This window comes from Ixodes scapularis, unplaced genomic scaffold (genome assembly GCF_016920785.2).
Source record: "Ixodes scapularis isolate PalLabHiFi unplaced genomic scaffold, ASM1692078v2 PGA_scaffold7__128_contigs__length_106722199, whole genome shotgun sequence".
NCBI classification, from domain to species: Eukaryota; Metazoa; Arthropoda; class Arachnida; order Ixodida; family Ixodidae; genus Ixodes; species Ixodes scapularis.
Window position 1 is genome coordinate 80911716 of NW_024609882.1, and position 20187 is coordinate 80931902.

Sequence of the window (20187 nt, forward strand, 5' to 3'; positions counted from 1 at the left end):
CTGCTCTTCTATTGATCGCAGCAGAAATCAAAACCTTGAATTATTCTTCAGCGCCAAAACCCACAAACCAGGATGTCCCCTTAGAGTCATTGTCTCAGAAAGAGGAACTTGGCAAAAATCGGTGGCAATATTCCTTCAGGAGAGGCTAAATCTGCTAAAGATTGACGATCCCTACCTGGTTCGAAGCTCCTACGAGGTCTTCAGCTTTCTAGAAGAACATCGTCAGGAAGAGCTGAAGATATTTTCCATCGATATCAAGGACCTATATTATTCCTTACCCCAAGAACGTCTCCTAAAATGTGTGGAAGAATGCATTGACGCCTTTGGCGTCATACCCTTTATGAACGCGGCGGGTCTGTCCCAAAGTCAGTTTCTGGACTTACTGAAGATCTATTTGAAGTCCACCTTCGCGGCTTGGGATGGAAATGCCTACCTACAAAAGACGGGAGTATGCATAGGATCCAGCATTGCTCCAGTCCTTAGTGACATCTTCCTTGCACATCAAGACAGGAGTCTACAACGAATATTGGATACATCAAAAGCAGTGAAAGTATGTAGATATGTAGATGATTTTTTAATCTTCCTTGCTACAGATGATACAAACTTCACAGCCATGGTGGAAGAGGTCCTCTACAATTTCAAGAACTGTATGAATCCTCTGGAGCTCACCTACGAACTGCCGGTCGAAAGATCATTACGATTCCTGGATCTTCGACTGTATGTGCTACCATATCACATCTGTTGGTCCTATGAGCCCAGGGGCAAGAAACCTCTTCTACCATTCAAATCTGCACATTCCAAGCTTGTAAAAAGAGGTATAGTGAGGTCATGCCTTAAGAACTCTATTAGCAAGTCATGCTTACATTCAATGCAGGCGAGCTTCGACGCTCAAGTATCAAGGCTAAGGTCCGCTGGATATCCTCTACAAATATTGACGTCGGTAACCGAGGTTCTCCTCAGAGAAATCAAGCTCGGTAGCGCCGCAAAAATACCCAGAGACAGGACAACCAGACCGGTAGTCGTGCCATATATGCATAATCTATCTCATAGTCTAAAGAAAATAGCGAACAGAGTAAATGTGGATGTAGTGTTTTCAGCACCACACAAACTTCACAGCCTCTGCAAAAAAGTAAACACCTCCTCAATCAGCACCGTCAGCTGCGCAAAGAAACACAGATCCAACTTTGTCCCATGTGTTGAAGGAGTAGTCTATTCGTTTCCCCTTTCCTGTGGAAAAGAGTACATTGGACAGACGGGGCGGTGTTTAAACGACCGCCTGCGAGAGCACAACAACAACATTGCCAATGCCAACTCCGGTCACCTAGGTATTCACTGTAGGGATTGTGGCTGTTTTGCGCGACTGGACAACTGTGCTGTGTTAGGCAGGAGTAAAAACCAGCTCACCCGAGAAATTATAGAAGCGGAGAACATTGCAAGACGAGAAGCCCAGTGCGTTAGCACTCCGTCCTTAGCTTTATCGGAGAAAGAACTACATTATTTAGACAGAAGGTGTTTAAGACAGTAAGCCAGTATAAGCACTGATTTTTGTCTACATCTTATATTATTTAACAACTAATTTCTGTAACTCTTGGACTTTTTTCATCACTCAAACTATTTACGCCTAGAGTGTAGTCAACAGTAGGCCAGCTTATCACCTGGTTTATACCTGTTCGTGATTAATTTTGTAATTATTTTTGTAATTTTTGTAACTCTTGCACTTTGGTGCTTCAGTATTATTCTCCTTTATTTTCCTTTTCTTTGTCTTCTATTCATCTGTTTGCCTTTTCTTTTTCTTTCGCCTTCCCCCATTTGCCTTTTCTTTCCCCTTTTCTTCCTTGGCAACCTATTCCTTGGGGTCGAAGAAGAGGAAGTTTGAAATACAATTCAGTTGATAGTTCAGCGCTGTGTGAGTGTATTTTTTTGTATGTTTGGATTTTGAATAACTGTCTACTTGCGCTGGTTCGTGATGATGCCTTACCAACTCGCCCAATCTGCAGTATTAATGGCTATAATGTCATACAAAAGTTGGTTAGAAACAAAATATAAAAAATAGAAAACAAGTCTTATTAACGTAGTTTTAAGAGAGGGGGATAATGATGTTACAAATAAAGTAAGGAGGCAATCACATAATTGCCTCATTTACGCCGTGGCAATTTCTGACATAGTGCGGCAAGGAAAAAAGAGCATTGTTCCCCGGAATGAAATTAGTTTCTTTTTGTCTGTTTGTTGTTTTCAATGCATGATACTCGTCACATTAGATAATCCTACCCTTGCCTCTAGGTTTCATGTACAAGGAAAAAAAATCAAAATAATTGTTCGACTACATTGCGTAATGTTACAGTCTGAAGAATACACACAGCATGGAGAGAAGTGAAGGCTCGGTCGAGTGAAACGGGGGATTCGGTTCATTTGACCTCTTATTTCAAGTTCGTGACTGCACTGGAAGGTACACTGGTAGAAACACACAGCACATTGTGGGGACAAGGAAGAAGCGATCCCATGGGCACGTACGCGTGCGGTGTGCAAGCTTAGCTTTGGCTCAGTTCGACCCAAGGCGCGAAAAACCAGACGTCATATCCTACAGCATCGTACCCAGGCAGCGCTGCAGCAAACGCTTCAATTTTTCTAATTTTGGCAATCCAGGGGATCTAACAACAACAGCAACAACACCAACAAACACAACAAAAACCACAACACCAACAACACCAACAAGAACAAGAAGAAGAACAATAGAAGAACAACCATAATAATAATAATAAAGTTTGTTCCCCATTCACTACAGGAATGTAGAAACAGGGTGAAAAAGATGTTTAACAGCTTAACGGAGCCCCGCTCTCTAACAGTTTCATATGACAGATTAAAAGACAAAGCAACAGCAAAATATCAGTATTGTATGCAAAAAATACATTACAACCTATCGCAGAAAATCAGTATCAATTGATATAACAAAAAAAAAAATTTGCATTGTGACAGACATTATATCAACATTTTTTGGTTAAGAGAAATTTAGTGAAGTAGGTAGCATATACTTTAGATACTGGACAGAGTGGTTTGTCTGGCAAAGGGACACAGCCCAACGTGCCACCGGACGAGTTGGATAGGAGGTAACAGGTTCCCTTAGTTTAGAAAGTTTAACCAGATTATCCATGTTTCTTTTCTTTTTACTTTAAAGTTGATTATAAATTTATACGTATGCACATGGAAAACACGCAATAATTTATATTTTTTTCAAACAAACCCTGGCTGCTTGAAATATAAGAAGTGAGGCGCACATTTATTTTGTAATATATGTAATTTTTGTAGATTTGAACTGGTGGTTGTACCCCATACCAGGTGGCAGTAGCTTGAGTGGGACGTAAATATAGTTTGATATCCCTACCGAAAAATCCGGTATAACTTTTCACTATCCGGATTATGGAACCGGAAATTTGTTACCGGAAACCCGAAATCAAGATTGAAGACAAAGGAATAATTTCTGAAAACCTAAATTCCAGATAGACTCCAGATAGAATCCAGATAGATTTCCGGTTCCATAATCCGGATAGCGAAAAGTTATACCGGATTTTTTCGGCAGGGATATAAGTAGTTTAACGTTGTTTGGTAAAATAAAACGGTTTCGTGAGACTAATCCAATCACCCTGGACAATCCAGAAAGTAAATAACTTGCATGGTCGTCCCAAAACAAATACTGGTTAATTTTGCGCAGTTGATACGTTCATCGCTAGTCTTAGCCGAAAATAAAATGGTTCTATCATCTGCGGATATAACAAATTTAGCAAGAGAGTCTATGTCAATAATATCGTTCATATAAATGTTAAATAGCAAATGTCCCAAAATACTCCTTTGTGATACACCGGAGAAAACAGACCGTTTGAGATGAAAAACCCTTTAAATAGACAAACTGCTTACGATTACTCAAATAGGACTGAAGCAACATAAATTCTTGGCCCCGAATTCCTTAAAGATATCGTTTTTTTAGCGATTCATTGTGGTTTATATAATCAAATGCGGCTAACGCCATCTCGGTTTGTCTCAAAACTCTCTGAAATAAATTATTTTTGTTACAGTAATGCAAGATCTGTCGAAAGATGCTTCATGAATTCAAATTTATCTTTGGTTATTACACGGTGCTTGTTAAAATAAATAGACACACGAATGTGTGCACGTTTTTCTAAGCCTTTAGAAAAACCCAGCCAGATAGAGATATGTCTATAAATATTGATGTCGTTCTTGTCTCCTTTTGAATAAAGTATACAGATGCTCTAGCATTTTGCATAAGTTGCGGAAACACCCCAGTTGAAATATATAAATTAAAAATATAAGTAATGTTTCACCGGCACGTTCTGTATACCTTCGGCATTACAACTATGGCTATTATTTTTTTTTCCATGAAGAGAGTAGGGCACCTTTGTACCCGTAACTTACATTAAAAAATGTAATCCATACTTTTAGAAGATACATTATCACATGTGGCTTCTCTACAGTTAATATGAGGAAAATTAACAAACCTGTCATTAATTGCGTTTGTGAACGACACGTCAGTTAGTTTGTCCTCTGTAGAAGTAATGCATTCTACTCGATGGGGTGTTTTGCCCTCTATAACTAAATTTAAGTCCTTCAACAGAAGGTCAGAACGGCCTACATAGTTTCTAAAGTATTCATGATGATAACGCTTTCCTGCTTTTCTTGGGGCGTTTTCATTTGATTACGGTGCGATTTAAAGGTCCGGAGGTCATTGGGATATCTAATTTTCGTGAACTTTCTATATAGCGCATTTTTGACATTCATATTTCCAAGTAGATCTACAGTTATTCATATTTTCCGAATGCGCTTCTTCACATTACTTAGTTTGTAGAAAAAATTACTTTTATAAAGGTTTTCAAACAGCTCAAGAAAAAAAGTGTACGCTTCATCGGGACCGCTCATTCAGAAAATATCATCCCAATTCTTATTTGCCACACATTTTGTTAATCTCTCCAAACCATCCGGTGTAACACACTGGACTTGCGCAGAATTAATTGGAACTTTCTTCTTTATGTTATTGATGTTACACACATAAAAATCGGAAGATGATCACTGAGGTCATAATTTATTATTCCAAATCTTATACGACTGTCCTCGTAATTTGTTATAAATCAAACACTCAAGGTATTTTAGGTAACATTAACTCTCGTTGGAGAGTTAACTACGATACGACAACAATTTATAGGTATTAAATTTTCCAAGTGCCTTTTTGAGAGAGTATTGATTAATATCTTCACATTAAAATCGCCAGGCAAAGCGCCTGGAGGGGGGCGGTAAATGACCGAAACAAAGTCGTTTCGGGGTCGCAATAATAAAGCTTAGTAATCTTTAGTGATAACAGTAAACGAAGCCAGCAACTCGCAATCAAGGCTTTCTTTAACCAAAACTAACACCCCCTCCCCTCCTCAAGTTTCACTGCGACTGGTAAAAAAAATACATTGGCAGAAAGGCGATCTGAAGACATCGGTATGTTCTGTGTACCAGCTTTGAGAACGCGTAATAATCTAAAAAAAAAGAAAGCTCGAGAAAAAAAAAAGAACAACTCCAGATCAACATTTTTATTTTTAGCTGATCGAATTTTAATATCTAAACAGCGAGTTGATTAAGAAAACTCTTCTCCAATACAAGCTTCAAACATAGAAGGCAAAAGATATTCCGAGACTGCCATATCAAAACAAAGTATAAACATAAATACATTAAGAAAAAGGGTGCACACACCAATTTCTCATCTCATGTATGAAAAGTCGTGTTCGCTTGAGTGTTTTGGATGGGTCACCGGTTTTCCTTGTGACAAAGATGCTACCATTTAGGTGCCAAACATACTAAAAATTGTGTTCACTTGGCCATTGTTTCGTAGCCCACAAGAGTGTCTTATCTTGACGAGTCATATTTTCAAGAATATACCCGTTATCTTTGGGCCGTTTAAGGTTACGTCTCTTGTACAGCCAGCGATCGCGAGTCTCTCCTTGCGCGAAGTGCAGAATTATCCTATGGATCCTATCTGGTTTAAAAGGGAGCCTGTGCATTGATACAATCTCGCATGGGACAAGTGTCGGGGACAACAAGTTTTCACTTGCAGCTTGTGGGACCCCGCGGATTTCCAGGTTTTGTTTAATATTGTGCCATTTCAGACAATTCAACTCCTGTTTCAACTCTACAAGTTGTCCTTCCGTCCTAGCGTTCTCCACTTTTTCCACACGTTTTGTTAAATTTCTTACGTGTTTCTCATGGAGGCCAACACTATTCAGTAGTTCATCATATTGGTCTGACATCTTTTGAACGAAAGTTTCAATGGCGGATATTGTTTCCTTCATACTCAACAAGCCGTTCAGTTTCAGTTTCATGCTTGTAAGCAAGCTGGTCACGCCGGTTTCGGAGTATTTTGCCTGCGCGGTTTTATCTTCTGTAGCTGCCCATAAAGGTAAATTGCTTAATTTGCTGCTGGAACTTGAACGAAGCTCATAACTAAAATGTTTTACAAAAATAAAATAAATAAATATTCACCATCATAATGCAGTCAATGCAAATGTGCAAGAGCTGGACAAGAATAGCGGTAATAATCCTTGTAGAAGATCATCAAGGGTAACAATTGGGACAGTCCTTTGTCTTCCTTTTTATTTTACTCTAGGGATTAGTATCGTTATATTTACCAGCTTCTGCGCTTGACCCACGCCTTCCTTTTAATATTAAAGAGGCTTATTCATTCAGTCTTGTAAAACTCTCCACGGAACACTTCGGGAGTCAACCTCCCCAGCTGAAGATACTTCTTTACTGTTTCGTCCTCGAAATTCATACCAGCGGGGCTACTTCTTTTTTGGCTTTAGAGCTACTGAAGAGAGCTTTGTCCATTTGGCACATGCATGTTTGAGCGGCCACCTCGTGTGCTGAGACCGTGGTGTAAGGTAAACAGGGAGTTCCCGAGAAAAGAGAACCGCGTTTTCCTGGCCCAGGTAAATAAATTATGCATCGGTGAAAGCTCGATCTCCGCTGAATTGTGGCACAAGCGTTTGAATAAAACGCGATAATTTGAGGACATACCGTTACCTGGATCAAAGGATAATTCTGAAAAATTTAATTACTTTGTGACCCACCGTCTAAATAATCCTAACATCGCACGTGGGATGTATACTAGCCAAAAAAAGAAAGCCCATCAGCAAGAAAAATTACAGGAGACTGCTTTCGGTTTTGCTGACAAGTTGTTTTCACCAAAACAGTTAATGAAGGCGCCCACAATGTCATTTACTTTTTGGACGATTTTAGCCTTGGATGGACCGCGGCTCATAAAAAAATTTCGTTTTCCTAAATCAATTATTTTTTTTCATCCAGGTAACATCATCTTCTCAAACTTTCGCGCTCTCTTCAAAACGCTTGCGTCACATTGTAAATATGTTTGAGCCTTCTGAGAGGCGCAGTTTATTTCCTCATGCTAAAAATCACGTTTTTTTGGGTGTTTAGGGGGGGGGGGGGGGGGGGGGGGGTCTCCGCCGCCCAAAATACGTAATTGAAAAAACAAAAAAGTGTTTTGTGCCTTTTCCATCCCGGCGCGCGATTTTTCAGCTCGAAGCGTCTGCTCTGACCTGGACGGAATCTGGATTCAACACCGAACAAGAAAACTCTCCGCTTCAACACGTCTATAAGACTGTTTTGGCCATCGTTGAGACACGAATATAGAGTCAGTGCCGAAGCACTATCTAAGTGTAGTACACAGTTGGGTTATTTGGTAATGCAATTCGGATCAAAATTGAGCGGAAAAACGAAACACGAGTCAAAGAAACTGCACGGACCAATCGCTTGGTCAGCCTCATTCCTCCGATTAGCCCTTAGCTTTCTTCGTTTCTTTTTTTTTTATTTCCTTTTTCGCACTGTTTTTTTTTTTATTATTATTGTATAAAGGCTCGTTCAAACAGTTGAGTTGGAGTGTGACTCCAAATACTAGCTCTTAGTTAAGACTGCTTGCGTAGAGCTGTTGCTATGGCGGCCCTTGCGACGAGCAAATGGGAAGACGCTGTGCAGCAAATCGCAACGCAGCGTCACGCAGTCGACACAGGTGTGTGAACGAGTATTAAGCAACAGCGGTGATGCAAGTTCTGCATGGCATGAGGCGCCCCAAACAACCTCAAAAGTAAGAATGTCTCCCATAGAGAAGCATGGGAAACCGGTCCCGCAACACGTTGCTATAAACCGCCTATCGAGGAGAACTCTGGTGGCAGCGCTTGCAACCAGGGGGACGAGAGGTCCGGATTTCGAGAAAAATTTATTTTTTGACACGCGTGTCCCACCCAGACTGCTAAAAACAAAAAAAACATTTATTTTCCTTTTTAGGGGTCTTTTACGGGCGAGTCACACACTTGCGTTGAGTATGACCAAGTGCGAGGTTTGCTATGGGAACAGCTCCGCCGGCTTTAACGAAGCCGGGTAAAAGCCGCTTTTGTCGAAGCCGACAGCTGTTGCCATGGCAACCCTCGCCCTCGGTCATGCTCAACGCTAGTGTGTGAGTCGCCATTTACCTGGCAGCTGCGACGCGCGTAGTGGCCCCGCCTATAAATATACCTTAAACCGTGGTTGAGACTCGCCACTTACATTTTCTGCAGGTTGCTGAAAGCGATGTGTCATCGGTGCTTCTGGAGCAACTGGCCTTGTCGAGCGGAGGTCCATATCGATGCGAGGTCTCCGGCGGCGCTCCTTTCTTTCACCATATTTCTGGTGAACGGGACCTTAACGTCATAGGTAAAGTAATGGGCTTTGTCCTTGTATGATTCATGGTACTACGTTTTTATCCTTTTTGTGTTTTTTTGTGTTTTTATGGCTCGTTGTATTACACCCCCCTTTCCGATATGTAACGGCCGAGAGGACCTGTTGTGGATTACTGGGGTGCTTGAGGCTGTACCGTGTGCCATGAAATCTTACGAGAAATAAGAGCGTCAAATAGCTGATTCAGGCGCACAACACAATGAAATCTTATTTTTAGAGTCGGAAGTTATTATTCAAAGATGTGTTTTATTTGGGCAACCTAACCGTAGCCGATAATTCAGCCGATCCTCTATCGGGGCATTTAAGGGCCTTAGAGTAATCAAATAACTATACAGGGCGTTTTAGCGAAGACGGACAAAATTTCCTACAAATTCTGGATTCGAGGTATAAATATCATTTTTTCGGGAACTCGTGGTGGCGGAAGTCGAAAAATGCGCGATACTAACTAATTAGCTCGCTAGTTATTTAAAACTGCGTAATTAACTTTTTAATTTGTGAAAGTAGAGATAACGTTCTAATTTGAAACTTGCTGAGCGCCATCGAAAATCTCTAAATCAGCAATTTTCAAAAATACTCTGAGCACGTGGGACGCATAGTGGTGCGTTAAAGTTACCGCACGTGGAGCAGGAACAAAGCTGGGGCTCTGATAACAGACGAAAAATCACGCGGGCGCCTTATCGCAACCGCTAGCCTTGTACCTGCTCCACGAGTGATAATTTTAGCGCACTACTACACTTCTCGCGCGCTCAAGGTTTTTCAGAAAGTTAGAGATTTAGAGGTCTTCAATGACGCTCAGCAAGTTTCTAATTGGAACGAAATGTCTATTTTAACTAGTTCAAATGTTATTTGGTAATTTTTGAGTGAATTAACAAACTAATTATTAAGTATTGCACATTTTCTGACGTTCGCTACCACGGGTAATGCGCCCTGAAAATCTATATTTTTACCTCGAATACACCAACTGTAGGAACGCTTGGCATTCTTCCCTGAAACACCCGGTACATGCCACACATGAATAGAAGCGGCAAACCTCAGACGAATCCAAAATCGGAGGACAGCTAGACAATCAAGAAAACATATGGAATTTCAAAGGCAGGCACGATGGACCTGCCTTTGAAACGCGCTTTCTGTGAAATCAGAGCTGGATAGTCAAAACTGCTTCAAAACAAGATGTTCATTGCTCCGTGCAATTTAAATTTCGACGATATTGCTTGTACAGGCCACATATGCAACAAGGCACTTTGTTTTCAAAATAAATTTAAATTACTAGAATTGAATTAACGCCAGATGGAATTGCTGCAATAGAATTACTGCCGGACTATTTTTTCGTTCGAATATATTTTTATTAATGTCTCCTTTTTCGTTCACCCAAGTGCCAGGGCACGTATTTGCCACATTACAATATGTGGGGCGAAATGAACTGGACATTAAAACCTGGAGCGAAAAAAGAATATATATATATAGCAGATTAAAAAAAAGTATTAGAGTTGCGGTTAGAGCATAAATCGTTCGCGTCTCCAGCTTGTTTCTCGCCCTCCCGCGGCAAAAACGGGAAGCGCTCTAATGAGGATTCCCAGGTTTCCATACTCAGCGGGCACGGTGGAACTTCTCGCGGTCGTGGCTGGCGAAATGTCTTTTCCAAATGCAAACAACACTCTTAACTGTCCCTATGTAGTACTGCAGCCGGTCTAGAATTATACCTTACGAGAGAGGTTCAGTCTTGCGTATAGAAGCAAACACAAGCACTGTGCCTCCGAGTTAGTGTTGCGTAGCCGCAATCTGGTGCTCGCAACGCTGACGCATACACTCGGAGCTTGCGTTCGCTCGTTGACGCAATACTAAAACTCACGGCCATCACCGCTTTCCAACGTCAATGAAACGCAGACGTGCAAGTGGGTAGGCGTTCCTTCTAACTGTAAATGAAGAACATTAGCAAAGCAACGGGGCGAAAAAATTAGAAGCTAAATGTCCTAACCAAAAATATAAACTAAAAACGAATTTATTTTATTTTTCTTCTGCAAAGGGGGGGGGGGGGGGGGGGGGGAGAGGGGCCTTTGGTTTGGAGCGATTGGCGGTGATTTTAAAAGTTGTGCCAATTTTCAAAAGTCGCGACTTTTGACAGTTGTGGGTAAAGTATATGTTTTACCCAGAATCAGTGTAATATTAGATGGATTTTTCGGACTCGCGAGAAAGTTTTAATCGATTTTAAACCCTTTGTTTTATAACTTGTTAATTAAAAATGCTACAATTGACACCAGTCATAGAGATCTGCACACTTTTGACTGTCATGCTTCTTCGTGCGTCTGAAATTAGATCATAGCCAAAAATATTAGAAATTGAAAAACTACGTATTGAAATATCTTAATCATTTATAAGAATTGTGGCAATATAGGCCCCCCATAAACGTCGCGATACCAAATTTAGCCAGCTGACCATAACGACCTTTCCAAAAAAAAGTCGCTTTTCGTTTTACACCTGCAAAACTGTGACATTGTAATGAAGACAGATAAACAGTCAAACACAGGACATAATCAGTGTTTTTCCCTTTACCGAAAATAAGTAATAAGGAAACAGAGTTTCTCCTTTGCTTGAAAACAAGCTACGCGTTACAGAGATCGGTTACCATTTTTCATATGTAAAAAAAATATCGGTGTCGTTACTTGCCATGACTAGCGGACGTTACTTTTACGTTAGTTTGTCGTTATTTTGTGTTTTAATGTTAGTGTATGACAGCTGTTAGTATGTCTGCATAAGATTGTCAGACACTTCTTGAGAAACGAGAGCTTGATGAATGCGGTCGATCTTCCTCTACTTGAGCAAGAGCGTGTCGGGAAAGTGAGTTGTAGTTTCGGTTTTTCGTTTCTTTGAAATTACCGCGAACTCTGATAGCTTCTGCGAATGGAGGGACTGGTAAAAATAAAAACATATAGGACTGATGCGAATCATCACTGCTGATTTGTAGTTATCAGTGGAGTAGAACAACGAAATATTAAACAAATAACTGCATCACGAACTAGTATAGAAAAAACTCTATAATTAAGTCGGAAATTTAAATATATATATATATATATATATATATATATATATATATATATCAAATAGGCGTGTTTATATATAACTGCCATGATTGATTTACCCTTTTTCTGAAACATACACGTAAACTAAACTAAGCCTACGAAGAATATTCGCTAGCTTATATTAATGAGCCTTGTGAGTTGTAACTTTAAAACTGCGACTAACAAAACGATCGTGAGAAGGAAAGTGCATTCTCTTGGCTAAGAAAGCTTAACGACAACATTTTAACGGAACAAAAGTGTCGTTGAAGAATAAATCACCTTAAGGTGCTTTTCTCTAATTAGGGTTGGACGGTCCTGAACGGGCTCAGCAGCTTAAGTTTCGGCATACAGCAAATTGTCTGACATCGTTTCCCTCAGTTCAAAATATAGCACTTAGCCTGTGCCATAATAACGGAGTTTCGGTGGGCGTTGCCATTTTGCACGAAAAGTGAGTGGGAAATGGCAGTGAAAGGGGCTTGTATAACAAGCATTCCAAAACTGCCTTGTTGGTTAGAGGCAGACGTTTTATGAAAATGGCAACTATACAGTACACGGACTGCTCAAAAAGACACCTCATAGCCACACCGGCTTTAGTCACAGTCCGGTTTAGGCTACACAATCGATAAAAAGAGGACACCGATCGCTTATTATAACCAATATTTATAAGCCAAGAACATTATTGGATATTATAAACACAGTAAACGCCGGGCATACCTTGGTTATAATCGCATGCATACTCGTAGTATATTTCCGTGTATACATGATTAAAAAAGGTGGCAATCGTTTAGAAGCTCTTCACCCTGTTTCTCTTTCACTTCTAAAAACCTTTTTGTCTTTCTTTCTTTTTTTTTTCACGCCGGCAGCAGCAAAGCGAGTAAGGGCGAATCAGACGAAAGCTATCACTATTACTGCTGCGAATGTTTCTCTAGAAGAATGGTACACTAGCCTTCACACACAACCAGGTACTGCGAGAAGAATAAGGCGGGCGCAGCGTCCAGCAAGAGATAATTCGGTCTTTGAGTGCCAGGGAGTTGGAGGTTAACTGCGATACAAAGAAGGTGCCGTCCGTGGTGTTTACGCAGTCTTTTGTCTAATTTTTGAAGCGCCATGGGAGAAAGAATGCCCAGAGGATTTAGTGAGACGAAACCTTTTGAACGAGAGTCGTCATCCACCAAGATACCGCACCTCTGTACCACGGTGGCAGAGATTCTAAAAGATGGTTACGGCTTTCTGGGGACGGACGCCTTTCAATCCTGCGATAACCTTGCCACTTGTATTATTTCAAGGCGTGGGAAAGTCAACGCTTCCAAAGTTAGAGTTTATCCTCTCTGTTGTTGACAGAACGAGAATTTATTTCTTCCAAAAGAAGGATTTGACCAGTTAAGTAACTAGGGACGATTATGCAGAATCCTTCGAGCGGCGGCACTCTGTTGCCTTCTAAGATGACGTCGTTTTCCAGCGATACGGCTGCTTCTTCGGGGCTCAGCGACGGTGGTCTTAGTAGCTTGGATACAAAGACTGCACCCAGGACGCTTAGGAACTTCTCAATGCAATAATCTCGTGTCTTTTTGGCCCGGTCTTGGGAACGTTGAAACTGTCGTCTGAGGGAGTTAGAAATGACACCGATTATGCATAGCTTTGTTGGGGCTTCTTTGCCACGTTTTGTAGTCCGCAGAATAAAAATTGCTTTGCGTTTAAACTATCATGCGGCCGTTTTTAATCAAAAGTAACGAGTAACGGGTAACGTATATTGATAGCAGTTACCGTACAATAATAACGACGCTACTTTACTCGGCACTCGTTTGGGATCCTAACAAGTACGTTAGTACATCACTAAAAACTAAAGCGTTACCAGTAATTTCTCTACTTCTAATGCGTTAGTTCCAACACTGAATGTAATATAAAGTACTATGCGCCAGGTCTTCCTTAAAAAAATAAAAATACAGTTCTGCTGCCTGACTCAGATTCCGCTTTTGAGCTTTCGTATTGAGAACAGCGTTTCTAAGTTTATATATTTTGTCATGATTTTCTAATCTCATCACCGGTGGTGATATTTTGTATAATTCAGATTTCTTATGTAATTCTTGTGATGGGAATAATGTTAAAGCAATTAACAATCTAAATACCCCAAAACCCAAGAAAATACGCGCAGTTCATTAGTTTACATGACAATTATCTGAGGGAGCGAAGGCAGCAAGGACACAGAAATATCAGGACTGATTTTTTCAACAAATATGATATTCTATGTTACCTCTAAGTTATATCGAATAACTTAAAGGTAACATAGTATATCTTATTCTTCGAAAAAATCACTCCTGATTTTCGTGTGTCTTTTCATGAAAGACCCGGTCATTAAAGGGACACTGCACTACCCAAAACATTTAGTAGTGCCTAGATCGGAAACGTACGTTTCTAAATATAGTTTTCGCGAACAATTTGTTTAGAAAAACTTCGCATTAGGACATTCCTTGAATTAGAAGAAAAGGCGAAATTAACAGCTATGTTGAAAACTTCAATCGAAGCTTGAAGTTATCTTCGGTTTCGTTTTTTTTTTTTTCAGAATGAAGAAGTGATTTGCGCTCATAACAGCGTAGCTTCATCGTATAAGCAGGAATAATTTGTGTCGCCGATTTAAGCGAGCACTCCAGATATGCTCAGCACCGGTTATACCGGCACGCATCTCCGACACTAACTGTAACCGCCATTTTGGAAGACGAGTTGCGCCACCTATGGTGAGTTCGAATGGAGAAGAGCAGAGCGATGTTTCGCACATAGCGGAACTTCCGCCATTCAGAATAGGACGGCCACGTAGCTCAATGTCGAGGTCAGCGTCACGGGGACGTCAGCATAGAAGCCAATTTATAAGGTCTCAAATTGGAGGAAGGAAGCACGGATTGCAGCCTGATCTATTAGTACGTCCCTCTGTGTGCTGGCAAAAGGCGCGAGAAAAATAAGTCGACATAACTTATCTTAACAGTTGTATGGAATTTGTCTTTGGGGCATCGATATTGCATTAATCAGGGTTGGGCACTATCGCGATAGAAATGTATCGCGTTAGTATTTTAGAAATACATTTCGTATCTGTATTTCTGTATCGCGATACATTTTTTTCACCAGTATCTGTATTCCTATATCGAAATACATTTGGAATGTTTTTTTGTATCGCGATACAATCAGGATGAAATGTATTTTGTTCCATTTCCTGAGAAATACTGCCCCCCCCCCCCCCCCCCCCCGAAAAAAAAAAAGAAACGAGTCCGAACGCATTTTTTTTTTTTCTACTTTTGAGGGCACCAGAGTCAAGGAGATCCGGGGGAATTGTTACTATGCTGACCAAGGTTTCTTTTGATTCTGCAAAATATTTTTTTATACGTCCTTTTCTCTCTTCTGAGAATTGTTGCATAGTCGGGGACTCGAACCAGGTGGCGTGCCAGGAGTGGAGTCAGAGCACCTTGTGCCGCAGGTCCTTAGGTAGGGATTTCTTGAGTCATTGTTTGCTGGCATCCAATGCCCGCTGCTAACTGTCTCTCTCGCCTTAGCGTACAGAGCACACCCCGTCGGCAAAGCTGAGTCATATTCCGTTGCAGCAGGGGCCTGGCGGTGGTTGACTTGAAATGGTAGGAAGAATCACGCTGTGGAGTTCAACACTTATTCGAATGCATCTGCCGCTGCGCCCGTAACATTGCACGGCTCAAGGGTACGTCATCAGCCGACGTGAACGTGACCCGCTTCTCTGGTGATCCGAAACCCAGAAGCAGGCCAGAAGTGGCCTCGCTGTGCCATCCCAGACTACACACTCCCGCGACTCGTCTGGAGACCGCCGTTTCTCGGACAGCTCACACCTGTGCCGACAATATCAGCTCGCACTCCACGAGGTCTCTGTTTGGATAATGCTAGGCAAAACTTGAAGACTGCAATCCGTGCGTCGGTGGCGGAGGGTCGGCAGTAAGGACCTTCAGAACAGGGAAGCTACCGTATTGTTTTTTCAACCGTAACAGAAGAAGACATGTATTCCAAGACACTTCAGGAGGTCCACTGTTCTCAAACATTCCAAATGACACTGCCTGCACGATCTCCAACGAAGTAACCTACCACGAAAGTACGTAATGTCCTTTCACACAGCAGCGTGGTAAAGTTCTATGTTAAAGGCCACACTTACAGATAAAGAATAGTAGTTCATTCCACCGTAACATCACGTGATCAATGTTGACAGGATTCCCTCTTCAGACAGACAGGATGTCATGGAAGGGACCGCGGTCAGCCCTTGATGGAACGTTTTTCTGGGCCTATTGAAGACTGCTTGTCGTCCGAAACCACTGCCTTCAAGGCAAAGTGCCAAGCCTACAGGAAAGTAATTTCGGGATCGAAAACATCCACTTCAAACTTCAAGCTTCATCTCAGTTGGCGTCTCAAAAAATTTGGAAAATGTATTTCACTATCTGTATTTCTGTATTTGTATTTCTGCCCTCCCTAAAATGTATTCATGTATTTGTATTTCCAAATACTTTTGCCTCTTTTTTAAATGTATTTCCGATACATATCGCGATACATTTTTACAGATGTATCTTAGTATCAGTATTTTAGCTACTATTTTAATGTATCCCAGTATTTGTATTTCCGAATACATTCTTGAGTATTTCTGCCCAACCCTGGCATTAATTCGCATTAGATCATAAATTACGTTTTAAACGAAAGCGTTTATCCCTGAACATAGCCTGTTTGCCGTCCCTCTGGCCTTCAAGTTTAGCAGGGGAAATTGTGTCACATAACCTTATACCATGGCTTGACTCCGTGATGTCACTCGCCTTGTGATTGCAGATCACCTGACTCATAGTATCGCGGGTGACTACAGCTTGAACTTGGGACGTTAATGTCCATGATAAAATGATTGGGGAAATTGGCGTCACGTGCAGCGACCGAGTGTCGCGTCGAGTCCCTTCATTGCGTGAAGTACTGCGCACCTAGATCTGCGTGATATTATTATATTACATGTCAAGTATTGTGACCTAAATTTCCCCTCTAAAATTAGCAGGGAAATGTATAACAAGCCACTCTACTTCACTCTCCAAAACAAATGTTTAATGTCTTCTAAATAAATGTTAACAGTCACTCCTTGAACACCGCCTTCCAAGCATTATACAACATGAGTGAAAAGGAGCGTTGGATATCTGTCTAGATCGCATACATCGGTTTCTAAACTATCAAGCTAAGACTTAGCACATAGGTGGCCTATGAATGTACAATAAGTGCACCAAATTTTCACAGAACGAAGGTACTTGAGTAACGGTTTAGAAATATAACAATGGGAATTCCCTTTTACGGCGTCCGTCTGTTTACGAAAGGCATCTGCTTAACGCAACAGTCCACATACGTTGACTGTACTCTCCGCGCCGACAAGTAGGAGTGGGGGGTGAAAGCACCGAGTATCGCCTTTTGTACTGCCAGCATCGCTGACGACACCAGTGCTATCGGTGCCATTGAAAGTTTCCGTCACCCAGCGCGGGATTGTCGGGAGCTGGGAGGTCGGAGCCGAAACTTCGCCCGAAAATGTCTGCGGAAGTCTTTTGTCATCTGGCGCTATACGTGCCACAAGACGTTCACTCGCTCATTTGGAGCTAAGCACCTTGAAGATGCGTCACGTCTCAACACAACCCAGACGAATGTTGCTTATAAGAAAATACGCGGTAACAACGAGAGGGTGCATAGCAGACGAGGACGTGTACCCAAAATTAATTGATAAAATCGAGAGCGCCATATTTCGTTTGCTCTCTTCTCGAGTTTAGAAGTTTATTTTAATGTAAATTTTATATTATAAATAAAATTTGCACTTATAACTGCCACAAAAAAGAGCGCATCACTTCTCCCTCAGAAACATCACGTTATTTCCTACATCGATGAACGCGCCTGTTCAGGACGCCTTCCATTTTACTTGCCGCCCTCAGAAACATCACGCTATTTCCTACATCGATGAACGCGCCTGTTCAGGACGCCTTCCATTTTACTTGCCGCCCTTAGTTGCGCCAACCAGACGCCTTTTCGGAATTAAACGGACACCTTAGGTAGTTCTAACGTTCTTGATTACTACCTTTTACTCAGGTAAGCGTGTTGAGTGAAACTTGGTGCACCAAAATGTGGACTCTGGCGTTTTCCTTCACAGTTCCCGATTTTCCTGAAAATATTTAAAACACACCAACCCACATCGCTGAAATAGTAATCCAAATATTGAAACCAGCTTTCTTTTTTTTCTCACGGTGTTACTTAATTTATAATTTTGGTCCTCACCGTGTTCTTCGAAGTAAAAATCTCTACCGACAACAATAAAAAAGTGACGAAAACGGATGGCAGGGGTTCACTTTTTAGGCCGTAGACTTTGTTTCCAAAGAATTACAATCAGTTTCATGGTGTCAAATGAACGCTATGGAAGCTCGCTCCTGCACCCACTCAGAAGCAGAAGACAAATGCTCGGCATTGTTCAATTTTAGACTGCCCGCTGGTCCTGCAAGTCCGCCTTTCACTGATTTCACGGCACTCAGAAACCACCAGTATATTTAAATTTTGGTTTTGGCATCATTTTCAATAGCTGATTTCACAAATCCTAGTACGAATTTTGTGATACCGAATATACTAACGTAAAATGTTAAGGCAGGTGATTTCTAAGAAATAGTCGCTAGAGGCAGTTCGAAAAATTACCGGAGTGGTACCCCTCTAGAGGGGCTGCACAAAGAGATAGCGGGAGAATATTTCTCACTTTACACCAGCTTACTCGCACAATTGGGACCCAAAAATACTCGAGGGCAACGCCACTGACCATGACGCGTCTTTTTCTGGGTTGGATTTCAAGGACAAGAGCGGAGCTTTCTCTCAGTCTGTCCTTTGCAAAACTTGATGGCGAAACTACGTGCATAACGCCATTGATACGATTCCGGGGTGTGCGTAAACAGGCTTTGCGAACCTCGCTGTGACGATATTTTAATGCGGCTCACACTGTGGACACGAGCACTGCGTAGGCATTCGATTTGGCTCATGACAATTGATGCCCCAACATACATTCGGGTAGTGGCTCCTGCCCAACCGCAGAGATGACGGAAATCTCCGAACCTTTACAATGTCTGGAACTCCGTTCGCAACCTGTGCTTTGCAAACCCCAGCACGTGGCTATGTTAACGACAATGGCAGCCTATAATCAGCTCCGTATAACGTGGTTGCCTTTTTTTAGGCTGCGAGTTAAGGGGGTAAAGGTATTTGCTTTTGTGGGATTTTGTCTGCGACTACCAATACGTGAATAAGGAAAAAACACACCAAAAAAACTGTTTCCTAGGTTATAAATGACATGGTGTTAATTCTAAGTTGTATTTATTGACAGTACAGAAATTGTTAATTGTTCCAGCCACCCCCCCTAACAAGCTTAATGTTGAAGCAAAGATATGAGCTCCAAAACATCGTTGCCTTTCACCTTTAATGCACATTCGTCTGCCGACTCTATGGGAAATCTTAGTTCGATACGTAAAGAAATTGACTTATGCGGTTTTTTCAGACATCCAGTAACCTTTTTGGACTCATGCTTTAATACTTTGAAGATAGTGATCAGTGGTAATTTGTGTTTTGTAAAACGCACTTTGATAACACTTAGATAACTGCTCTGTTGAAGCAGTCTCAAGATATGCCTTATTGCGATGGTCGTGTCTCTTTAACCGCGCTGATACTGCACTGTATGGTTTTTCGCAGCTTTGCCCGAGGAGGGCCCAAAAATAAAAGGGGCTCAGACGCATTACGACATAGGCGACACCGTTGGCGTCAATTGCTTAGCTCCCGCGTCCAAGCCAGGGGTCAATTTTAGGTGGTTCCTCAACGATCTTCCTGCGGAGCCGCCGAAATTCGACATCACCAACTTGGCAACTCTGCACGACGATGGGCTCGAGTTCTCCGCGAGCAGAATCCGCTTCGTCATCAGCGAGGACCAATTTGCCAAAGGAACCGCGTCGATCAGATGCGTCGCCGAGATTCCCGGCATGTACATGAGGGCCTATCAGACGATCATCTGGCGAAGATCCGCCGGTGTCGGCACGACAGCCCCAATTAAGGCTACTGATGATGACTGTCTCAAGAAGTTGATCTCGGTAATTAGAAAAGTATGGACTACTTATCAGTGAACCCTAATTTACTCTAATCCTCTTCCTCGCATGTGTAACGTTAAGATGGCGCATTTACCGGTTTGCTTTTAATGTGACATGCAACTCTGGGTTAATGGAAGAGCTATCTCCTTTTAAGTCAAATAATAAAAATTGAAGTTAAAATGCAATTTACATGCTCGTAGCTGGGTTCGAAAGTGATCTGGGTTTTATCTCAGTACTGTCAA

At 41.7% G+C, this 20187-nt stretch overlaps 1 protein-coding gene across 1 annotated transcript in view; it reads left to right on the forward strand.

Annotated features, from left to right (window-relative positions):
- The window catches only part of LOC120844229, a 92352-nt gene extending 72371 nt beyond the window's left edge, over positions 1-19981 (forward strand). Inside the window, exons 4-5 of the mRNA XM_042286290.1 lie at positions 8616-8751; positions 19557-19981. Coding sequence (XP_042142224.1) covers positions 8616-8751; positions 19557-19981 — 561 coding nt within the window. The remainder of the gene's footprint in view (positions 1-8615; positions 8752-19556) is intronic.
- Positions 19982-20187: the final 206 nt, after the last annotated feature.